At 40.3% G+C, this 22,709-nt stretch overlaps 1 protein-coding gene across 1 annotated transcript in view; it reads right to left on the bottom strand.

Annotated features, from left to right (window-relative positions):
• Positions 1-22,087, bottom strand: part of LOC100800714 (BEACH domain-containing protein C2) — a 43,382-nt gene extending 21,295 nt beyond the window's left edge. Inside the window, exons 1-8 of the mRNA XM_003533588.5 lie at positions 21,847-22,087; positions 18,643-20,726; positions 16,241-17,028; positions 13,673-14,362; positions 13,203-13,337; positions 2,603-2,707; positions 2,285-2,398; positions 2,125-2,201 (exon numbers count right to left, since the gene is read on the bottom strand). Coding sequence (XP_003533636.1) covers positions 2,125-2,201; positions 2,285-2,398; positions 2,603-2,707; positions 13,203-13,337; positions 13,673-14,362; positions 16,241-17,028; positions 18,643-20,668 — 3,935 coding nt within the window. The 5' untranslated portion in view covers positions 20,669-20,726; positions 21,847-22,087. The remainder of the gene's footprint in view (positions 1-2,124; positions 2,202-2,284; positions 2,399-2,602; positions 2,708-13,202; positions 13,338-13,672; positions 14,363-16,240; positions 17,029-18,642; positions 20,727-21,846) is intronic.
• Positions 22,088-22,709: the final 622 nt, after the last annotated feature.

Raw genomic sequence — 22,709 nt, 5'->3', positions numbered from 1 at the left:
GCTCTGATGCCATGTCAAGGACCAACAAGGATTAAGCCCTTACATATACATAGGAGCTCATGAATGGCTATATATTGAATACTTTCATACTTAAAAACAATAACATGTTTAGTTGGAAAACAATGCAAAACAGCATCAAAATAAAACGATATTGTTAGGATATAAGGAGAAGGAAGAGTTAGTTAATATAGTTAAACTACTAATGAGTTAGTTAGTTAGAGGGGTTTATTAGATACAAATAGAGGAAGAAGGATAGGAGAGAGGGGGATCTTATCATTTGTAGATTGAGCATTAGCTCTTTGTGAAAGGAGAAATCCTTTGTGAAGGGGAAACCCTTGGAGTTTTTTCTCCTATTTTCTGTTTTTTTCTTACTAGTCAATAAAATTTTTTATTTTCTTCCTCATTTCAATTCTTGGTTCCTAACAAATTGGTCTGACCTGCCGGAACTTCAAGGGGAAGCCAGTGTTAGAGATGGAGGAAGCACAAATTTGGGCTAAGAAGGTGGAGCTGCCAGTGTTCATGGGGACAGACCCAATTGGTTGGATTGCTAGGGCTGAAAAATTCTGAGGTACAAGAAATTCCTTCGTTCCATAAGCTACAATATGCATTCATGAGCATGGAGGGTGCTGCGACACATTGGTTCTACATTTGGAGCCAAAACAATCCAGATTCAGATTGGGAGTCATTTTTCACAGCTTTGATCAAAAGATTCGGAGATCGCCATGGTAACCACATCTTTGAAAGATTGAGTATCTTGAAGCAAGAAAAGCCAACTAAGACAAAAACCCACATCAAAAAATGGGAGACTTCCACAAAGTTCTTGAAAGGGAGGACCGACATTTCAAAGCGGAAACACATGTTGCGCAAGATATTGAATGAAAAAGTTGATTCCCATGCCTCTCAACAAGACAAAAATAGCATGGAGGGAAGTGGGTCAGAATTCAGTGAAGCAAAGGCTAGTTCTTGGGCAAGAAAGGAGGAACTACCCAACTTTGATAGAAACATAGAAGGGGGAACTGATTTGAGTTTTGAGTGTGACAATGACCCATTGCAGTTCTTGAAATAAAAAAACACAAGTAAAGAAGGTTCAGTAATCAAGAACCATACCCTTTGTGGTGGAGAAGAAACCAAAAATGATGAAGCAAAGTTAGCAGGAGAAAAAAAAGATTGAAAAGGTTATGGAGGAAGAAGTTGATCCACCGATAAAGAGGGAGAAGCACAAGGAAAACGGAGTGACGAATGTGGGCTGCGAAGACGATTTTCTTGATAACCCAATTACAGATATGATCAAGAAGGAAGTCGAAGCTGGTGATTCAACCAAGTCACATTATTTTCAAGATTCAGATTTCCATAAAAAGATTGTTATGGTGAAACAAAAATCATTCATGAAGGTGGTTGGAACAACAATGGTGCTGAAATCTTGGAATGTCAACTTGTTGGGTGTGCCTTTAGCATTAAATTTTGTTGCATCTATGGCTGACAGCTTAGCCATGGAGCTAAGGCAAACGGAATGTACTGAGCCAATCAAGCTGATTAAAGTTATATGGAGTCCACCCTTGTCCCTCCCACCACCGAAGCCACCGGACCTCAGTTTGCATGCAGGGGTAGTGTGTCGTTCCTAGTTAAGCTACAAGGGTGCAGTTGTCTTCCAACAATCAGACAAAATTTTAGGAAGTTTCAGTGTGCAATTCCAGTTTTCAGATTCCAACCTTGAGGACAAGGTTGATTTTAGGAGGGGTGTATTGTTGGGATATTAGGAGAAAGAAGCGTTAGTTAATATAGTTAAAATAATAATGAGTTAGTTAGTTAGTTAGAGGGGTTTATTAGATATAAATAAAGGAAGAAGGATAGGAGAGAAGGGGATCTTATCATTTGTAGATTGAGCATTAGCGCTTTGTGAAAGGAGAAATCTTTTGTGAAGGGGAAACCCTTGGAGGAGAGTTTTCTCTCCTATTTTCTGTTCTTTTCTTACTAGTCAATAAAATCTTTTATTTTCTTCCTCATTTCAATTCTTGGTTCCTAACAGATATGGAACCAAACACAATTTCTGTAACAATCAAATAACATAACATAAGAACTGGAGAAGTAAATACTCAAGAGCTCATAATGGATGCATAAAATTACCTTAGTCGCTGTTCTCCAGTGCTAGATCCACCAACAATAGAAAGCCATTCTGCACAATGAATAGTCTCTTCAATATCCTGGACACAATGAGCAGCACTGAGCAGTAGTAATGTCAATTAGGAAGACATGAAAGAAGTGAACAATTCTAACAAATATCAACCTTCCATCCATCCTTTTGACGCATTGAATGCTCTAGCATGATGCTAAGGAAATTATGAATAAGGTCTTCTATGTCTCCAATGGTTGTGGAATCAGATAATTTAATTGGACCCACCTGTCAAACAGTTGAACAAAAGTACACAAGTAGCAGAGTTAAAGAATCTTCACAAGAACCTACAAATATGTGTCCGTAGTACACAGGAAGATGGCATGAATCTTTTGTCTATGTATGACAAAAAAGATTAGAGAGAAAAGACAACTAAAAAACAAAGAGAGGTGGAGAGAGGATAAGAATTTTGTTTTTGATTCACATTATTACCTCATAGTTTGAGATCAGGACTTCCAGAATCCACTCAGGCCATTCCTCCATGGTTGTCAGACCGCTTCTATTTTCAGGATGACTGCAAGCCAAAAATAGAAGATCCTGAAATCACACACAAACAGCTCAAAACTAGGTGGTATTAAAAACATATCAAGTAGGAAAATGTCCATAATTGGAAGTCTTACTTCCTCTAACAAAGTTCTATTAGCAAATTTTCATTCAATATGGCTGTGGCATATACATGAACCTTCCTTAAGTTAACTCTGACAGAGTACTTAAGGCCATAAAAGAACAGAACTGCTCTCATAGTATCTGAAAGAATATGAAAGAGAGATTCTAAAATGAAACTTAAGATACAATACCCCCCTATTAATTGTTCCATTTGATAAGAAAATGTGTATGGAAAGGACTATGTGAAAACATAAAGAGAAAATAAAATAATCTCTTTTTTATCCCTTTGCATGTTTACCGGTGAGACTCTGAAAGAATCCATGTGTTGAGGTTAAAAATCAGGACTTGAAAAAAAAAAAAAAAAAGTGCATTTGTTGATTGCAAAAGAACAGAAAATAGGAGAGATATTCTCATATTCTCCTCCAAGGTTTTTCCCTTCACAAACAATTTCTCCTTTCAGTTTCACGAAGAGAAAAAGCTCAATCTAAAAATGATACAAGGTAGAATGCCAATGCTTCGTACCTTACAACCTCCTATCTATTTACCTCTCAAATCCCATCTAACTGACTAACCCTTCTACTAACAAACTACAATAACTGTCTTAACAAACTCCCTAACTCCTAACAGTTGAAAATTGATCGGGGCAGGGATTCCAAGAAAATGAGGGGAAGAGTGACAAAGCTAGAGAAAACCGAGAGATCTGAGGAGCAATCCGAACTCTGTTACAGACAGAAGTATTCTCTGAACTGAGATCAATTACAATATAAAGTTACAGCTATCTTTACAATAAAATTTCATTACAAAGCAAGTTTTTTAAATACTGCTACTATTCATGCTTAAAATAGGGGAAGAAAAGGGGGGGGAGGGGGGGGAACTGCCACTAATCATGGTTAAAATAAGCGAAAAATGTAGATTATAACAAGCAATTCTTTCATTAGCTTTACTTTTAGTGTTGTACCAGCCTAGTTCAAGAAAAGTATGTGTTCCACCATTATCTTTCAACTCTTTAAATAACAGCAAACTTAAGGCCTAATAAAATCTATAAAATACAAGAAATTCAAATGCATAAATTAAGAAGTACATCAATGAACAAGTAAGCTGTATTGAGAAGTCCATTTACATGCAACAAGCAAGGGCAAAAGATAGAACTGGACTCTTGGCCATCTTTGCTTGATGAGGTGACAGATCAGTTTGAGAATAATGCGAGTGATATATGTTGAGAGAGAATGAGAGAACGTGAGAGAGAGCAGCCCAGAGAGAGAGAGAAACATAGAGTGAGTGAGAGACCCAGCGAGAGAGGGAGACTTAGAGAGAAACAGAAGGGCAGGGGTCCAGGGGGGGAGAGAGAGAGAGGACGAGACCGGAAGAGATCCCTTCCGATAGCTAAGGAGAGTCACAGGGGTAGAAGGGCTGAGAAAAGGCGCGAGCGGTCGAGAACTACTGTCACAAAAAGAGGGCGATGGAGGAATGTGATTCGTAAGGAAGAACTGCATGGTGGGCACGGAGCTCGGAATAACGACCTTGTTGAGAACGAAAAGTGGACTACGGTGGTAAGTAGAAGGTCCTTGAAGGCTTCGCAGCATCTCTCGTCGACGGGAGGACAACCGGAGTTAGGGGGCAGGGACACTCGTTACGAACGCAACTGGAGGAATCAGGCCGATATTACGTCCTACTATTTCACACATTTCCCCGACGAAGCAAATGAGGAGCTGTTATGGTGGCATTTCAAAAAATGGGGAGATGTCCGTGAAGTATACATCGCCAAGAGACTCAATAAGGAGGGTAGGAGGTACGGCTTTGTACGCTATAAGGATGTTCGGGATGCAAGAGGATTGGAACTAAGACTGGACAATATAGTCATTAACGGCTGTAAGCTTTTCGCCAACCTTCCGAGGTTTGAAAGATCACGTCGGAAAACAGAGTTGCAGGAATATAAATATGCTGGGGGGAAGAAGACGACCGAGGGGAGCAAGGTCGGTGTGACGAATACTGATCATCCTCGGAAGTCATATGTGGACGCAGTGGTTAAAGGGGGGTGTCTAGGACCCACGAAGGAAGATGAGGTTAGAAAACCAATCATTCAGATCAAACCTCCAGAAAGTGGGGGAGTTTGGTGTGAAGGAACTTGGACGGGAAAGCTGAAGAAGATGACGGAGATTGAAACGTTAGAGGACCGCATCGCGTGGGAACTAGGATACAATGTCGGCACTAAGTTCCTAGGTGACGACATGGTCCTTCTGCATGGTTTGACCGACGACCAGGCCCGTTCCATTATCAAATCGGAGATGGAAAGAGGAGATTCCCTCTTCTACGAAATGAAGAAGTGGTCACCGTCATCTAGACCTACTAACAGGGTTGTGTGGCTTCAATTGTGGGGCTTCCCGATACAGGTATGGGGGATGCAAAGCTTCAGGACGGCCATGGCTGAAATAGGTGACGTTATCGAGCCCGATGATGACACGGAGGATCGCCGGCGTCTTGACCGGGCCCGTGTTCTGGTGCGGACGCCGTTACCGCCACCGATAAGGTCTGACATCATCGTCTGCGTGGGGAAGCTCGAGTACAAGGTCTGCATCGTAGAAGAAGTTGGTCCAGAAGGTGGAATGACCAAGAGAAGCTCCTCGCCGTCGGAGGGATGGTCCGATATGATAACGTCGGAGGACGACGGGGATGGTGGCGACGTGGTGGACGATACCGACACCAATTTTTCTTTCTCACCGGAGCTATCCAATCGGAACGCTTTTCCAGCGGGTAACCTATGGACACACCGTCAGACCGATGGTCGCAGCATCGACGGGGGACTTACGGGTAATATCCAGCCTAACGTAAACCTTCAGCAAAAGTCAAAAACATCCGCAGAGGCTATGGTAGACCCTACTACTGGTAAAGACAGCTTAGGAGAAGGCCCTACAGTCACTCAAAAGGAGGAAGTTTACACTAAAAGAGATACTGCCAATAACAATCAACAGAATGACTATAGGCACAGACATCACCCACAAGGAAAATATTCGAACGGAGAAGGGAAAGACCCAGAAGAGCAGGCTAGTATTGGGGAAGAAGAGATAACCGCAATACAATATCCTTATCCCTTGCCTCTGGAGCAAAATGGGCCAAATTACTCAAAGGGCCCATTAGAGGTTAAAGATGGGTGCAATAAGGAGTATTCCGTCTCAGCTGACCATTTGGGAATGAATGAAGGACAGCATCATAAGGGGGGTGGATTAAGTAATAACACAGGCCCATTATTGACAGAGGAAGGGTGTCACAAGGAGAAGCCTAGACACGAAGCCCAACCTTTAAAAGTTTGCTCAGACAAGTTCTGTAAAGTATATTCTCGGCAAAAGACCAGTTCTCTTTCTAGGGACCGAATCCCTCATATGGAGGCTCAAGAACCTTCACCCCCTCATCGCAGCTTCTCTTCAGCAGAACCAAATGACACTCAGACAAGGAATCAGAAGCAGAACCCTGTACCTTCAGAAGGGAGATTAAAAAGTGAAATTCAATGCAGTGACGAGATGATGCTTGAGGCCCAACAGCTATGTACCTTGGGAAAGGAATTAGGCATGGAAACAGATTTAGACGTTCTCCACAAATATGCTTCTATGGAGCGTAGAGATAGAGAAGAAGCCAGAAAGATGGGGAATAGGATATGGCCTCAATGAATATTTTATCTTATAATATTAGAGGGTTGGGTAGAGGTATAAAGTGGGCCTCTATCAGATACTTGGTTGGGAAGCAGAGAATAGACCTTCTTTGCTTGCAAGAAACAAAGAAAGAATCTATGGACAAGGCTGTGTGCAAGGCCTTGTGGGGCCAATCTGATTTTGACTGGGAATGGGTTCCTGCAGTTAACACAGCTGGAGGCCTTTTGTGTGTCTGGGATAACAGCAATTTCAGGGTTGATTGTAGAAGAGTTGAAAGGGGTTTTATCATGTTGGAGGGGGTTTGGATGGCTGAGGGCCACAAGGTAGTGGTGGTAAACATTTATGCTGCCTGTGACTTAGCATCTAAAAGACAGCTCTGGCAACAGCTTTATGATCTGAAAAGTAAGTCCCAGGTTCAATGTTGGTGTCTCATTGGGGACTTCAATAGCATCAGGACCCCGGCCGAAAGAGTGGGTAATAATCTTTGCCATCCTGACATTAGCAACATATCAGAATTCAATGATTGGCTAGCTGATATGGAAGTGGACGATATCCCGTGCTTTGGCAAACCCTTTACATGGATCAGGCCTAACGGCTCTTGTAAAAGTAGACTAGACAGAGTGCTGCTTTCGGACGACTGGATTGCTAAGTGGCCGGATAGTTCTCAGCACAATCTTGAAAGGAACTACTCAGACCATTGTCCTATCATGCTTCAATCCAAAACAATAGACTGGGGCCCAAAGCCTTTTAGAGTCTTTAATGCCTGGCTGCAAAACAAAGAATTTAATACGGTGGTGAAGGATTGTTGGTCTACTAACCAGCCTACGGGCTGGGGGGGATATGCTTTGAAATGTAAACTGCAGCACCTGAAATATAGGCTAAAAATCTGGAGTAATGAAAAGAGCGGGGATCAGATTAGCAAGGTGAAGTCAATCCAGCAAAAGTTGAATGATTTGGAGAATTCTTTCATAGGCCAACCCACTTCTCAGCAGGTCCAAGATCTTAAGAAGCTTCAGTCTGATTTATGGGAGCAATCTTTCCTCCATGAATCTATGCTGCGTCAGAAATCAAGGTGCAAATGGCTTAAACAAGGGGATAGTAACACTGCTTATTTTCATAAAATCATCAACTCAAATAGAAGGAAGAATACTCTAAGGGGGATGCATATAAATGGAGGTTGGGCAGATAAACCCAAAGTTTTTTTTTTTTTTTTTTCAGCAAAAATAGTAATTATATTAATTGAGTACCAGGGGTACTAAAAGATACAATATAATAATCAGTGTTAGGCTCGAGATTAAAATAGATGTCTGAATCAGTAACTGATAACGAGTTACATGCTACATCCGTATGCTTAAATAAAAATTCTATACATGACTGCTGGAAAAAGCTGCACTAATATTAGAAGACCAGTGGTTGTAGTGAATACTAAAATCTTTCTCCAGCTGCATGAGCCATGTCCATGTTAAGAAAATAGCTTCATCTAGTATTCTGTTGGCATTAAAAGTCCCATTGGAGAAGATCATATTATTCCTTTGCTTCCAAATACTCCATGTCAGTGCTAGCCACCACCATTTCCATCTACTTGCTCTCATTCCCTCTGTCACTCCATATATGTGTTGGAGGAAGTGTTGCCTTGGATGATTTGGGAAAGCCCCCACTAACTTCACCCATGATAATGATTCCCACCATAGCGGGATTATCCTTCTACAATGAAAAAATAGGTGGACAGCGCTCTCCTCAGCTGAACTGCAGAATGGACACATTGGATCTTCGACCTCAATTTGCTTTCTCCTCAAATTTGATCTTGTTGGTAGCCTATCTCTTAGTAGTCTCCACGCAAATATGGTAATTTTTGAAGGAAGCTTAAGCTTCCACAACTCCTCAAAAGCTCCGTCCTGCTGCTCATGAATCGCCTCCCCTCGTAGTACGTCATATGCAGATTTAGCTGTGTACCGCCCGCTCGGATCCGCCTTCCACACCCATTGATCTTGATGTTGAGGCTGGATTCTGTAATCTTCAATCTCTCTTAAAAATGCTGCCGCCATGTCTATTTCCTTGTCAAATAATGGCCTCCTCCATCTAAAATCCCATTCCCACCCATTATCTCCAACAGCCCCCATATTTTGTATATTTTGATTTTGCTGTGAAGATATCACATACAACCTAGGATACCTTGTAATCAGCGGAACCTCCCCTTCCATCCAGCTGTCCTCCCAAAACTTGAACTTGTCCCCACATCCTACCTTCCATGTAATTGTGTTCTTCAGTGACTCACCCTGTGGCGAATGTTGAACCATGAGCTTTAGATCCCTCCACCAAATAGATTCATTTCTTTGTGTCGATCCCTCACTTAGGCCCCTCCATCCCCCATACTTTGACTCCAGCACCCTAACCCACAACTCCCCCGGACATTGGAATAAGTTCCAATTCCACTTACCCAGCAATGACACGTTAAAAGAATTGATGTCCTTTACTCCCAATCCCCCCTCTTCCTTCGGTAGACAAACTGTTTCCCATTTTATCCATGCTATTTTGCGCTGTTGTTGATCGCCTCCCCATAAAAAGTTTCTCTGCAATCTTACTAGCTTATCCACTACCTTTTGCGGGACCACTTAGATATGATAGGGTCCCATGTCTGATATCTTCTCGGATTTGCTCCAATAGGAACACCCAGGTATGAGAAAGGTAGTGTCAACAGGCTACAATTGAGGTATTCAGCTGCCTCCCTTTTCCACATTTCAGTCACTCCGAAAGCACCAAAACCGCTTTTAGCAAAGTTTATCTTAAGGCCCGACACTAGTTCAAAAGCCCTCAACATTGCTTTAATAGCTCGGACATTTTCCATGGATGCTTCGCCAAAGAAAATTGTGTCGTCCGCATACTGGAGGAGACTAATTTCCACGTTGTTTTTACCACAAATAAATCCCTTAAACATCCCCTTCTCGAGTGCTTGTGACATAATGCCACTTAGAGCCTCCGCAACCATATTAAAAAGGAGAGGTGACAATGGGTCTCCTTGTCTGAGTCCCCTCTGAGGCACAAACTCGGCTGAAGGACTACCGTTGACCAGAACCGAAACTGATGCTGACTTTAGGCAACCCTCCATCCATGCAATCCACTTAGTGCAAAAACCCATTCGATTCATCATATAGAACAAGAAATCCCACCGTACAGAGTCGTATGCCTTCTCATAGTCCACTTTGAAGACTATGCAAGGTTTATGACATCTTTTAGCTTCATCCATCACCTCACTAGCAATCATCACACTATGTAACATGTGCCGGCCTTCTATAAATGCTGATTGCCTTTCGTGTATGATGAAAGGCATAACCTTCTTTAACCTGTTCGCCAACACCTTGGCAACAATCTTGTAGGTGCACCCTATCAATGAGATAGGTCTATATTCATTTAGCCTCTGTGGATCTAGGACTTTGGGGATTAAAGCTATGAAAGATGCATTTAACCCTTTTGGAAACACCCCATTTACATGGAATTCGTCCAAAAAACGCAGGAAATCAGCCTTGATAATGGGCCAGAATTGCTTTATGAATTTGAAAGTCAGCCCGTCCGGCCCTGGGCTTTTGTCAGACCCACACTCCCACACTGCCTTCTTGACCTCGTTTTCCTGGAAACGTCCCACCATGATATCATTTTGATGGCTATCGATAGACTGGAAAAGTATCCCCTCCAATGTATATCTTTGGAACTCTGATTCTTGGAAGCGCTTTTCAAAGAACGACCTTACTGCAGCTTTAACTGCTGTTGGCTCTTCTATCCATGACCCATCAATCATCAGCCCTTGCAAGCTGTTATGTCTTCTGCGTGCATTAATCATCAGGTGAAAATACCTCGAATTACAGTCTCCTTCCCTTATCCACCGAGCTCTTGCCTTCTGCCTTAATAGTGACTCGTGTGATTGAGCCGCCACCCATAAGTCCTCCTGAAGCTGCTTCCTTATGCCTTCCTCTTGAAGAGATAAGTGCCTATCAGATGTGGACTCCTCCAGCTTTATAGAAAGATTTAAGGAAGCAGTTCTTAAGCACTTTATAGAAAGATTTGCAGATCCTTGCTCTCCAAATTCAAACCTGGATGGAGTTTCCTTCAAGGCTTTGTCTGTAATCCAAAGTGAGATGTTGGTGGAAGCTTTCAAGGAGGAGGAGATAACTAATGCAGTGTGGGCCTGTGGTAGTGATAAGAGCCCAGGACCTGATGGGCTTAATTTCGGCTTTATTAAGCATTTCTGGAAGCTTCTGAAACCTGAGTTTCTCAGGTTCTTTTCAGAATTTCATGTTAATGCAGTTATCCCCAAGGGCCTCAATTCATCATTCATAGCTCTCATCCCCAAGACCAAAGACCCACAATTCATTACTGATTTTAGACCAATATCCTTAATAGGATGTGTCTACAAAGTTATTGCCAAAGTCCTAGCCAATAGGCTTAGCAAGATTATGAACTATCTCATAGATGAAAGGCAATCAGCCTTTGTTAAGGGCAGACAGCTTCTTCATGCAGTTTTAATTACGAACGAGGTTGTGGAGGAGGCTAGGAGGTGCAAGAAACCCTGTTTGCTGTTCAAAGCTGATTTTGAAAAGGCTTACGACTCCGTGTCTTGGCATTTCCTTTATTACATGATGAGAAGAATGGGCTTTCAAGAAAAGTGGATAGGCTGGATTAAAGAGTGTTTATCATCATCTTCTATATCCATTCTGGTCAATGGCAGTCCAACTAAGGAATTTCAACCCCAAAGAGGGTTGAGACAAGGGGATCCCTGGGCCCCTTTCTTGTTTAATCTAGTAGCTGAAGGGCTATCAGGCATGATGAGGGAAGCGGTTTCCAAAAACCTCTATCAAAGCTTTTTGGTGGGGAAGAAAAAGATTCCAGTAAATATGCTTCAATTTGCTGATGACACACTATTCATTGGGGAACCTTCTATGGACAATGTTAATCTTATTAAAGCTATGCTCAGAAGTTATGAGATGGTCTCTGGCCTTAGAATCAACTTTGCCAAGAGTCTTTTTGGTGCTATTGGCCAATCCCAGCAGTGGTGCAGATCTGCAGCTGAACAACTAAACTGTGGACTTCTGCATTTTCCTTTCACTTATCTAGGGATGCCTATAGGAGTTAACCCGAGAAGGAAAATTATGTGGGAGCCCATAGTAAGAAAATTTGAGGCTAAGCTGAATAGCTGGAACCAGAGGAAAGTATCATTGGCAGGCAGAATTACTCTAATAAATTCTGTTTTGACAGCTCTGCCCCTGTTTTACCTGTCTTTTTTCAAAGTCCCTTCAGCAGTGGTAAAGAGACTAACTTCCATTCAAAGGAGCTTCCTTTGGGGAGGAGATGCAGAACGGAAGAAAATTGCTTGGGTGGCTTGGGATAATATTTGTGCCCCTAGAAGCAAAGGAGGCCTAGGTATCAAAGATATCAAGGAGTTTAATAAAGCCCTTCTCATCAAATGGAAGTGGCTGATGTTCCAGCAGTCAGATTACCTTTGGAACAAAATTCTCATCTCAAGGTACAAAGGATGGAGAGGATTGGAAGAGGCCTCTCACAATCAGAACCACTCCTTTTGGTGGTCTGATTTGAAGTCTGTTTTGTTACACAGCAGCATGGCAGGGGCCTTAAATCAGATCAAATGGAGGCTGGGTAGAGGCGACCAAATACTCTTCTGGGAGGATGCTTGGTTGAGCGATGGAAGAACCCTTAGAGACAAATATCCAGATTTGTATCAAATATCTTCTCACAAATCTGAGATAGTGGGGAACATGGGGTTTTTTGGTGATCAAGGCTGGCAGTGGAAGCTCTCTTGGAGGAGAAACTTATTTGACTATGAGCTGGGGAGTGCATCAGACTTTATTGATCAGGTTTCAGTTTTAACTCCCAATGCAGCTATCAAGGACCAATGGGTGTGGGGTGCTGATCCAAAAGGAGTTTTCACTACATCCTCTGCGTACCAATGCATCATAGGTGATCAACCAACAACCTACAGTAGTCATGCTTTCAGTCAGTTGTGGGCAATAAAAGCTTCCCCGAGAGTTCTATCCTTTGCCTGGAGACTCCTATGGGATAGGCTACCAACCAAGGATAACCTATCTAGACGACATGTAGCTCTTGAAAGTGATCTTTGTACCTTCTGCCAAAGCCAAGTGGAATCCGCCTCTCACCTTTTCTTCTCATGTAAGAAAATTATGCCATTGTGGTGGGAATTTAACTCTTGGGTCAAGGAAGCAAGAGTAGTGCATTGTAGGCCAGTGGATAACTTCACTCAGCATTCTTCGTTGGCGGTTTCGAGGGCTACTAATAGGAAGTGGAAGATCTGGTGGGTAGCAGCCACAATGTCTATTTGGAATCACAGGAATGATATGATCTTCAATCATCATCAGTTTGATCTATCAAAGTTGGTGGATAGTGCTATCTTCCTCACTTGGACTTGGTTGAAGGGGTGGGAAAAGGACTTTGATGTTCCTTTTCATCAATGGTCCTCTTCTATGTCTTTAGCTTTCACCTAGGAGGGTTTGGTCAGTTGGGGTTTTGTTCGTTTTTTGCTGGGGTGGTCATTGCAGCTCTTGTTTTGTAGCTTTTTCTGGCTTTCTATGTACTTCTGTAGTACCTCTGGTACTATCTTTTATAATATATATTATTTTGGCCGTTCAAAAAAAAAAAAACATGCAACAAGCAAGAGAAAAAACACATGAAACAGAAAACACCTCATAAATCAAATAAAATGCAATTTAAAAATATTAGATGCATGCTGTAAAAAATGAGCACTGTTAGGCTAATACCTGTAGCGCTCTGCTCTGTAGTGACCTAGGTGCAAAGGGAAGGGAATGCAAAAGCACCAATAAAAGTTGTGAATGCTCAAAGCGATGACCAGAATCATAGAAGTTTAGCCCATCCTCTGAAGAAGAGGCATTGATCTGAAATGGAAAGAAAGCAAGCCAAAAAAACAAGTAAATGAAAACATCAGCTAATGAGGATATTATAACCCTTTAGAAACTTGATCACCTAATGACATTTTTCAAATGCAAACAAATTCATATTGTTGAATATTTATGCAGATAAACTGAAAATTATAACAACAATCTATAAGCTAATAATGGCCAAAAATGAATGGGCTTATACTGAATAAGAATGGTAAAGACATATTGCAGATATAATTTTTATATATAAAAACAAAAAGAAAAGATAATTGCCATTTGCACAACATTATATGAATATAGAGTATGGATAAGAAGAAGGAAGGTAGCCATACCGAGGCAGCCAACAAAGCTGTGTAAACATTGTTAGTCATTAGCCTGTTGGGTGCTGCTTGAAATGCCTTCTGTAAAGCATAAAGTAGAAGAGAAACCTTGTCTTCAAACATAGTACCACCTTTGTCATGGAGTCCAACACCCAAAAGGTTGCTTGTTGTATCAGGACCAGCACGGGAACCAAATGTCAGATGTCCCGAAGCTACTAAAGCACCTAAGAGACCTATGATCCCAACAACAATGCCATCACTTTTATCAGCATTGTAAACATTTTTTCTAGCACTGTCTGCACTAATGGATAGACTTATGCCTCCCAAATTCTTGGCAGAAGTTATTTCAAATATCCTGTCACTGTTAACATCAGAACTAGGATCAGGGCTACTACCACTATCAACAGATATAGAACCTTGGTCATTGTCTTGTATGATGGCTTCGCTTTTCTCCTTTAACCCTTCATCCTTCTGACTTTCTTTTATCATTTCATTACCACCAGCAATCTCAGTTTTTTGAGATTCAGGATTCATTGACAATGATTCCAGAACACCACTATCTCCAGCTTTAGCTTCCCTCTGGAGCAGAACAAGAAGAGTTTCTATGCCACCACATGCTAGGAATTCTTCCGCAAATGTATGAGCTCTAGATGTATTTGGCTGGACAACCAACCTGTAGAAAAGATGCAACACCCTAGCAACCTGAAAATGAAGAAATATTAAATTAGTACAGATTTATTTAAATAATAAAAAATTAAAATCAAACCAAAGCATTATATTATATGTATTATATGTAACATTCAAGATTTTACAAACTTCAAAAGAATAACATATAACATGAGATTCATGATAGCCAGAACATGCATATTACTTGCATTAAATTTATCACAATTTAACACACAACATACTGCAAAATATAACGTATTAGTAACCTGGAATTACTAGAGATATTCAGCCAGCTGGGTGTTTCACAACTGCTGGGCCTTATAGTGCCATATAAAATGCAGTCCAACGCATGGCTCCCACAAGTGTGGGGTTTAAACTGAAATAGATGTACACAACCATACTATCATCAATGAAGAGACTGATACCATGAATAGATCCCACAACCAACATCACCATGTCACAGTGCTCTCCATTAGCAGCCACTGTGCCATGGCAGCACCATCCCATGACGGCATTGCAGCAGTTGAACAAAATGCCATTAGACATTAATGGCATTGCAACTTATGGAAGCCGCCTCTGCCATGAGGCCATGGCAGTCCATTGCAGAAAAGGCGGTTTAGGCCCTATTCTTTCAAAAGAAACCCAAGAGTTAAACTGTTAAGGGGCTCAAACAACCTTCACAACTTACTCTACAGACAAACAACCTCTGCTCTACAAAACTGAATGAACTGTGCAACCATATCCTCCAACTCCACTGATTGTGAAAACAGCCCATCTGTGTTTCCTCTCCCCCTGTTCTGGACTTCAATTTTCTCATGTAACCTCTCCAGCCAATTGTACCTTCTCTTTCTTTGTTCTCTTGATTCCTGGTTTATGTTCCTCTTAGTTCTCTAGAGCCATTATTTCCTCAGTTCATCTATGGTCCCTCTGCACATTATTCCCTTTACATTGGTGATAGATACTTTTGTTGAATTTTATTTCCTAGAATATGTTACTAATTTATTGTTTGTCATATAGTTTTTCTTATTTATTACATTCAACAATTCTTTTTGTATATTTTGTATGTAGGTATCTGTGTGTGTTACCATGCTTATGCCATAAGCAGCTACATCATTTGCAATATTATTATGAAGGATTATTGGCTTGCCACAATAACATTGTCATGTGACAAGGCAACAATCTTACCACATGAGTATTGCATGGGCCCTTTTTATATAATAATAAGAATAGGTGAAGAGACATAAGAAAAGAACCCGCTCAAACATGGAAATGGAATTCACTACCAAAGCCCCCAACCTGGTGGAACTCCATAAAAGAACAAAACCACTAACTGAATGCCAGATGAAATTAGCACCTATCACATTTTTTTTTTTTTTGATCAGCAAAAGATATGTATATATATTAATAAAGTACCAGAGGTACCAAAGATACAGATTACAAATAGATAGCCAAAGGTATGGGTCCGAGGCTGACTGAATGGAGTCAGGCTAGGAACCAAGTCAGGCTACATAAAGGGAGAAATTAAAGCTGACCATCACTATTTATAAAAGCCTATGCTAAGGTTGCTAGACCAAATGTTATAGTGAGTGGCAAAATCCTTCTCCAAGTTCCTAAGTCAAGTCCAAAGTAAGAAAATATACCTATCACAAAATAAAGAAATACTTGCTGGATTCTAAGTGACAAACTTTTAATAATTCAAGAACTCAGTTGACAACATCAAACAAGTAATCATGAAACCGGAAGCCATATAAGAACCACAGAAAGTCTACAAGGAAATTCTATTATAAAGCAAATGCATTTAATAGCATTGACTGGGCTCTTATGTCTGTGCATAGCAGTGTCCTGCCTGACAATGCCTTCTTATTACTGACACACAAAAAAAGCGGAAAAGACACTTTAAGGTTACTTCTTTACCTGATTAGGTTGTGGACAGTCAACCATGAATCCAAGTAAACATCGGACATCATTCGAGGCCAATGAAGGAGGTGCTGCCACTATGAGAAGTTCAACTACCACCAAGAGCTCATCAACCAAAGCATTGATTTCTCCTACTGGACGTGTAGCCGCAGTTAGAGAAACAGTATTCAGAGAATCAATTTCAGGAACAGTCCAATAACATCTTCTGCAGCCATCAAGAAGCATCTGAATGGCATTTGCATCTCGCATTACCATTGACTCGGTGAAAACCATATCTGCAAGTGATGATAGAAGCTTCTTTTGTATGCCATAACTACACAAACTCCAAATTTTTAAATCTAACAGCAGTGTAGTGAAGAGCTGCACTTTAAGTGCATGGTTGATCGTCTGAGATTGACAAAGGGATACAACAGCAGCAACAAGTTCCTCATCTCTTACACCATCATGCTTTCTAACATCAAGCAAAGATAGAGTTTGAAGAAGATGATTCAAAATTTTTGATAGAACCTCTGGCCCTCTGCCATGAGCCAGCTCTTCATTGTTCCTTGGATGTTGAATAGCTGTGGATATAATTCTAAATATTGGGGCAGCAAGAGATGCAGTGGCCGAAGACAAGGGTAAATTCTCTTGCTGAGGTTCCAGTGTATACTCATGTACATTGCTTATTGTCAAGGGAAGCAAAGACAAGGGACCACCATAGGCCAAAGCCCACAAAGCATCCACAGGTCGCATTCGTGCAGCAACATGGACTTGCCCAAGAACCTCAGCTGGACGTCGATGCACTCCTGAATCATGATAAAGGAACCATAAGAAGACTAGAAAATGATACAGAATATTATTTACACCTTATATTGCAGTGGCAATAAATACACATTAAAAGCTTCAGGATGTATACGTTAAATACAGAAATGTTATGATAAGACCAATGCAATGAATGCATCTGGGATCCAATAAACAGTTGGTTGTTCCGTAATTAAACACTGGTAATAAAAGAAAAGCTCCAACGATCATTGATCACAGGAATAGGTCTATGACAGAGGACTGTTAAGAATTAAGAAGATATTTTGAGTACAGAAAAATATGCATGGCGCATAAATTTACCAATGTCTGAAAGCTGCCTTAATTGCGATCACCCCTAACCCGCCTCACTTGCAGCCTCTTTGGGGGCTGCCTTAATTGAATCCTCAAGGGTGATGTTTAATCCCACATTGACTAGATATGGCTTAAATAAAGCTTATAAAGCTTGGGAAATCCTCACTTTACATGCTAATTTGGTGGGGTTGACTTGGGTCCTAAATCCTAATTCTAAGATAGTATCAGAGTATAACCAAGATCCATTGTTGGGCTAACCTAGATCAATTGGGCCACCTGCATTCCCACATTCCAGGCTGGTAGCCTAGAGCATGAAGGGGTGTGTGTTGAAAAGCCACTTAATCACGGTCAACCTAGCTCGCCTTAGTTACGGCCTCTTTGGGGGCTGTCTTTTTTTTTATCAGCAAAAATATATAATTATATTGATATGAGTACCAGAGGTACAAAGGTTACAATTTAATACATCAAACAAATGGTTCCAATATCAGACTTGATGTAGTCTTAATTGCAGCCTCAAGGGTGGTGCTTTTTTAGGCCACATCGACTAGAGATATGGCTTAAATAGAGCTTATAAAGATTGGGCAATCCCCACATTACAAGCCAATTTCGTGGGGTTGACCATTTGAGTTAAGCCCTTAGTTCAAATTCTAATAACCATCTTATCTAATCTATTTGTATAGTTGCAAGACTAAAAGCAATGAAAGAATGAGATAAACAGAATGCAATTAAATAGTCAACTACACATGATATCCTTACAAGACAGAGCTTAATGACAGAAAGACCAGTAATAATATGTCTACTACTTAATGAATTTCACATACTGTTTAATCACCCTTTAATTTAATTAATATTCATAGTAAATCATTTTCTAAACAACAATGCAACTTTATATGCATGGATAAATGAGCTTAACGCGAGTCCCTAAATGTTCTGCTCATGACTACCAAAATACAAACAATTATTGATTTATTAGTTATATAATTTTAAAACAAAAGAAAAGAAACTTTCAGATAAGAAAAATCAAAGACATGGAATTACTGTAGAAAGCATCCCAGTAATAAGCAAACAGAAAAATTTTAACTGCTAGAGATTAGAGAAAGAACTTCTAATGTGATGCTTACAAACACTAACCAAAATATAGTGAAAAACATTTTTTTTCATCATATAAATCCACAAACTAACTTTCCAAAGATTATTTACCAGGTATCAGGGGCCTTTCTGCATGAAAAATCAATATGCTTTTATGCAGGGTATGACAATTCATTATTCACATATTATCATAAAAGAATCGATAGAAATTATCCAACCTGAAGCACCAGAAGGTGAAGCATCTGGACAGAAACGCCCACTAAGCAAACTAGGATGATAGAGCAGGTGAAGCCAACCTCCAATTTCTGCATCCAAAAGCACACTTTCCTCTGCCTTACTCTGCACATAGGCATTTGTTGCTAGCCATGGTAGCCCAGCAGCATTACCAAAAGAAGGCACTATATCCCCTCCTCTAGAAGCCAGGCATGCCATTCTTTCTGGGCCAATTGGTTCCTTGAAGATGTAAACAGGACCCATCTCAGCAAACAGAGGGCATTGACGACGACGGCGTTGTAAACCAGCCATAGTAGGAGGAGGGTTAGTTCCTATGCAGCAAAATGCAAGGGGTTTTGAAATTCGAGGGAACTCAAAAGGACGAGTTTCATATAAAGATCCATCTACATATAACCTGACTTCACTTTCTGCTTTCCCAAGAATTCCATGCTTGCCTACATGTTCAAGACCAATGAAGTACCAGCATTGCGGTTTGAAAGCATAGGTAAAATGCAAAGAAGATTTCTTTCCCTTTCCGCCAGCAGTTTCAACAACCAAAAATTGAGCATGGAAATAAGCCTCTATACCCTGATTATCACCAGATAAAAAACTGAACAGTCGTGGCATGTGTGCTGTACCTTCACCAGCAAGTGCACTAGCTGCAGCAGCAGCTGACATAGCTGACGATTTACCCGACCTAGATGCTGCAGCTGCGGCAATTGCAGCAGCAACTGTAGCTGTATTTAATGTGTCGGCAAATGATTCAATGTAGATCCATGTGGCAAAAGCATATCCACTGATAAATGGCCAACGGCTCTCACCTGGACCAAGCAAACCAGAACTTTCACCATCAAACTCAAAGGTGCAGGCTGGTCCCATTGACTCCTTTCCGCTTATTGCTTTCTCCAATGCTAGTGTTAACCGTGGAGCCCAAATTGTGGTAAGTGTTTTTGTAATGACTTGAAACCATCTGTAAAGATCACTCACGCTGAGAGAATGGCCCGCTAAATATTGTATGCAGTGGCACAAAGGAGTTCCATCCCACCTCATTTGCCCATTTAAGCCAACATCCACTGTGAAAATTTTTTCTGCTGTTCTCAACAATACTCCCAACAGACCAGCCGTTGAGCACATTGCTCGATTTCTAGTGCAAGCCCTTAATATCACAAGTAGTCCCCTAACCATCCGTGTCCTAGGTGACATCACATCGTCAGTATCACCAGCATAAGAAAGCCAAGGAATAAGTTCACCTGCCACGATGGCAGCTCGGGAATTCAGCATCACACTAGGAGGATTATTATCTTCATCCTCTTCAAAACTTTCAACACCACCCATTGTTGCAAGAAGTGAATCTACAATTAAGAAAGGCACACTATCCATTTCTTCACCACTCTCAAAAATTTCTACACCACTTGCAATATTCTTTAGCTTGTCCATACCTTCAGGTTTCCCCATAATAGCAGAATCAACTAAATGCAGCAATTCTGGAGACACATTCGGCTTTTCATGTTTATTCCTAGGCTTTGGTGGAGAATTGACAATAGAATATCCACTGGAATCAAAACTAATTGATGAGGAAAAATCCTTGGGTGTAAGAGCAAAATGTCCTTCTGAACCAGGGCTATAAGAAAGATTATCATGATGCTTGTCAGCAACTGGGGAAGAATCATTCTGTATTGAGTTTGACCCAAATGAATATCGAAAATCCTCTGCATTTCCACCAAACGGGTGCTGTTTATTATCAGAACCAGATGACCGGTTTGAATTCTCATACTCATCATTCTTGTCTTGATCTTTCAAAGATACTGGCTCAAACTGGTCCTCATCCATTACTGTAGTTACAGAATCAATACCTTGTTCTTGCAAGGTTTCCCTTTCATCTATAAGTTCAACCCCAAAATTGCTGCTAGAATTTACATTTTCCTGATGAGGACTCTCAACAAATTGTTTTACACCACTCTCTACTATTTCATCAGTATCTAATTCATTATCAGATATCTTTATCTCTTTTGGTTCTTCCTTGTCTTCCATCAAGTTATTTTTGAAGAAGCTAACAAATATTCATTGAAATTATGAAAGCCCAATCCACCTGTATGTAATAATTAGTAAAATTCCAATAACCACAAAAACAACTTAATGAAGAGTAAGTTCTATGCAAGCCTTTTGAAAGAACATACATTATGTCACTCATCAACCATGAACACCACAGTCCATATGGAAAGAAACCAATCAGAATGAAAATAGAAAGAGTTTCCATGGGTGTGTGTCTATACTCAGATCTCGGCAATCACTTCTGAATGATTCATGCATTCAGCAATTCATAAATAGATCAGACGGCTCATAATTTATCTCAGTCAATTAACTCAAAACACATTCAAAATCTCAACCGTCCGATCTTCACCCAACAATTATAAATGCATGAATGCAGGCAAAAATGACTGCACCGAATCTGGATCCGGCGTGTGTCTATATTCTATATACATATGCATAAAAATGAACCTAAACGTAGTAATAAAGGTGATTTGATGAGTTACACACTATTTATTGGTCTGGTTAACCAACAACAGGTAAATGTTTGACAATGACAACTCATCAACGATTCTGGTACCAACCGTCCTGCCTAGCAACTAACAACAGTTACAAAAACAAGCTTTAGTTTGACCAAACACACAATAAATCATCATAAGGACGAAAACAAATCTGCACATATAACAGTCAACAGTACACTAGTAGAAAATTCATAAGCTTCGTGTGGCAGCTCAAGCAAGTAGCTCATTCACTTAGATTTGAGTTGAGGACAAATTTACAATAACTAAATGAAGTAAAGTTCACAAGTCGAAGCACAAAAACACTGAGACTCGCTCCAGAATTTAGTTAACTTAAACATTAGCGTTCAATTCAAACCAACGAGAACGCAACAACGGTAAGCAAATACAACCAGAAAAAGTCGTCGTTTAGCGAAAAACGCTAAAAACGAGCATCGGATCTTGCTCGGACGACGAACTCAAGCAATAGAATAGACTCGGATCGCCTCGCATTGCGAGAACAGATCGAGAAACAGCAGATCTCTCCACAAAGCCGCGCGCGATTCGATCGAAGCTTGCAAAGTCAAAGAAGAAAAAAACGCACGGATCGTAACGAAACCGACATTGCTGCTTCGGATGCAAGTAAAGCGAAGAACAAAGAAATAGCGGTTACAGTTTGCGTACCTTCTAGAAGACTCCGGGGCGGAGTGGCGTTCGCGTTCGATCGTCGGTTCCAATCGAGGATTTGACGGAAATGGGGGAGAAGGTGAGGAGAGAGAAAGTAGAGAGAGTGTATCGATGAAGGCGAATTGGGCGCGAGAGAGAAAAAGAGAAGAGAGTAGAAGGGGGTTGGTGTTGGTTGATACTTGCAGGCAGCTATATAATGTAATTGATTATTGCTGTCTGCAAATGGTTTTACCCCATTTTTTCATTTCATAACGATTACTTAACTCTGGCGTTGTCTGCTCCGGTCCGGCCAAACCGCCAGCGGATCATCCAACCGGTTCAAATAATTTTTGTTTTGCTTTGGATTTTATTTTTTCAATAATCCTATTGGGTCAAGAATATATTTTCAATAAAATATAATTAATTATGTATTTAGTGTCGTCTAATTGTCTATTGTATTATTTTTTTTATTAACACTAATTGGAAATAGGTAGTGCCTCAACTACCAATTTCTTTTATTTTCTTAATTTTAAATTAAAATACAAAATAATTAAAAGAGGTAAATAAGTGTTACATTGGAAGAATTATTTTTTTTAATAATTGTTTTATTCAAAGGTAATTTTTAGAATTAGTTAGAAGATGAAATAGTCTTAAAAATATATATACACATAATTTTATTAATAGTTATAGATTATTATTATTACTATTATTATTATTATTATTATTATTATTATTATTATTATTATTATTATTATTATTATTATTAAAACACGGATCAATATATATTGGGATGATTCTTCTTTCCCCTTTCAAGTTTTTGCTTTCTTCACCTCCAAGTAGTTTTGTATCTCTTTTTGTTACTTCCTTTTTTAGCTTTTAGA

This window comes from Glycine max, chromosome 9 (assembly GCF_000004515.6).
Source record: "Glycine max cultivar Williams 82 chromosome 9, Glycine_max_v4.0, whole genome shotgun sequence".
NCBI classification, from domain to species: Eukaryota; Viridiplantae; Streptophyta; class Magnoliopsida; order Fabales; family Fabaceae; genus Glycine; species Glycine max.
Note: the sequence above shows the minus strand (reverse complement) of the source record. Positions and strands in the feature narration are given on the sequence as shown.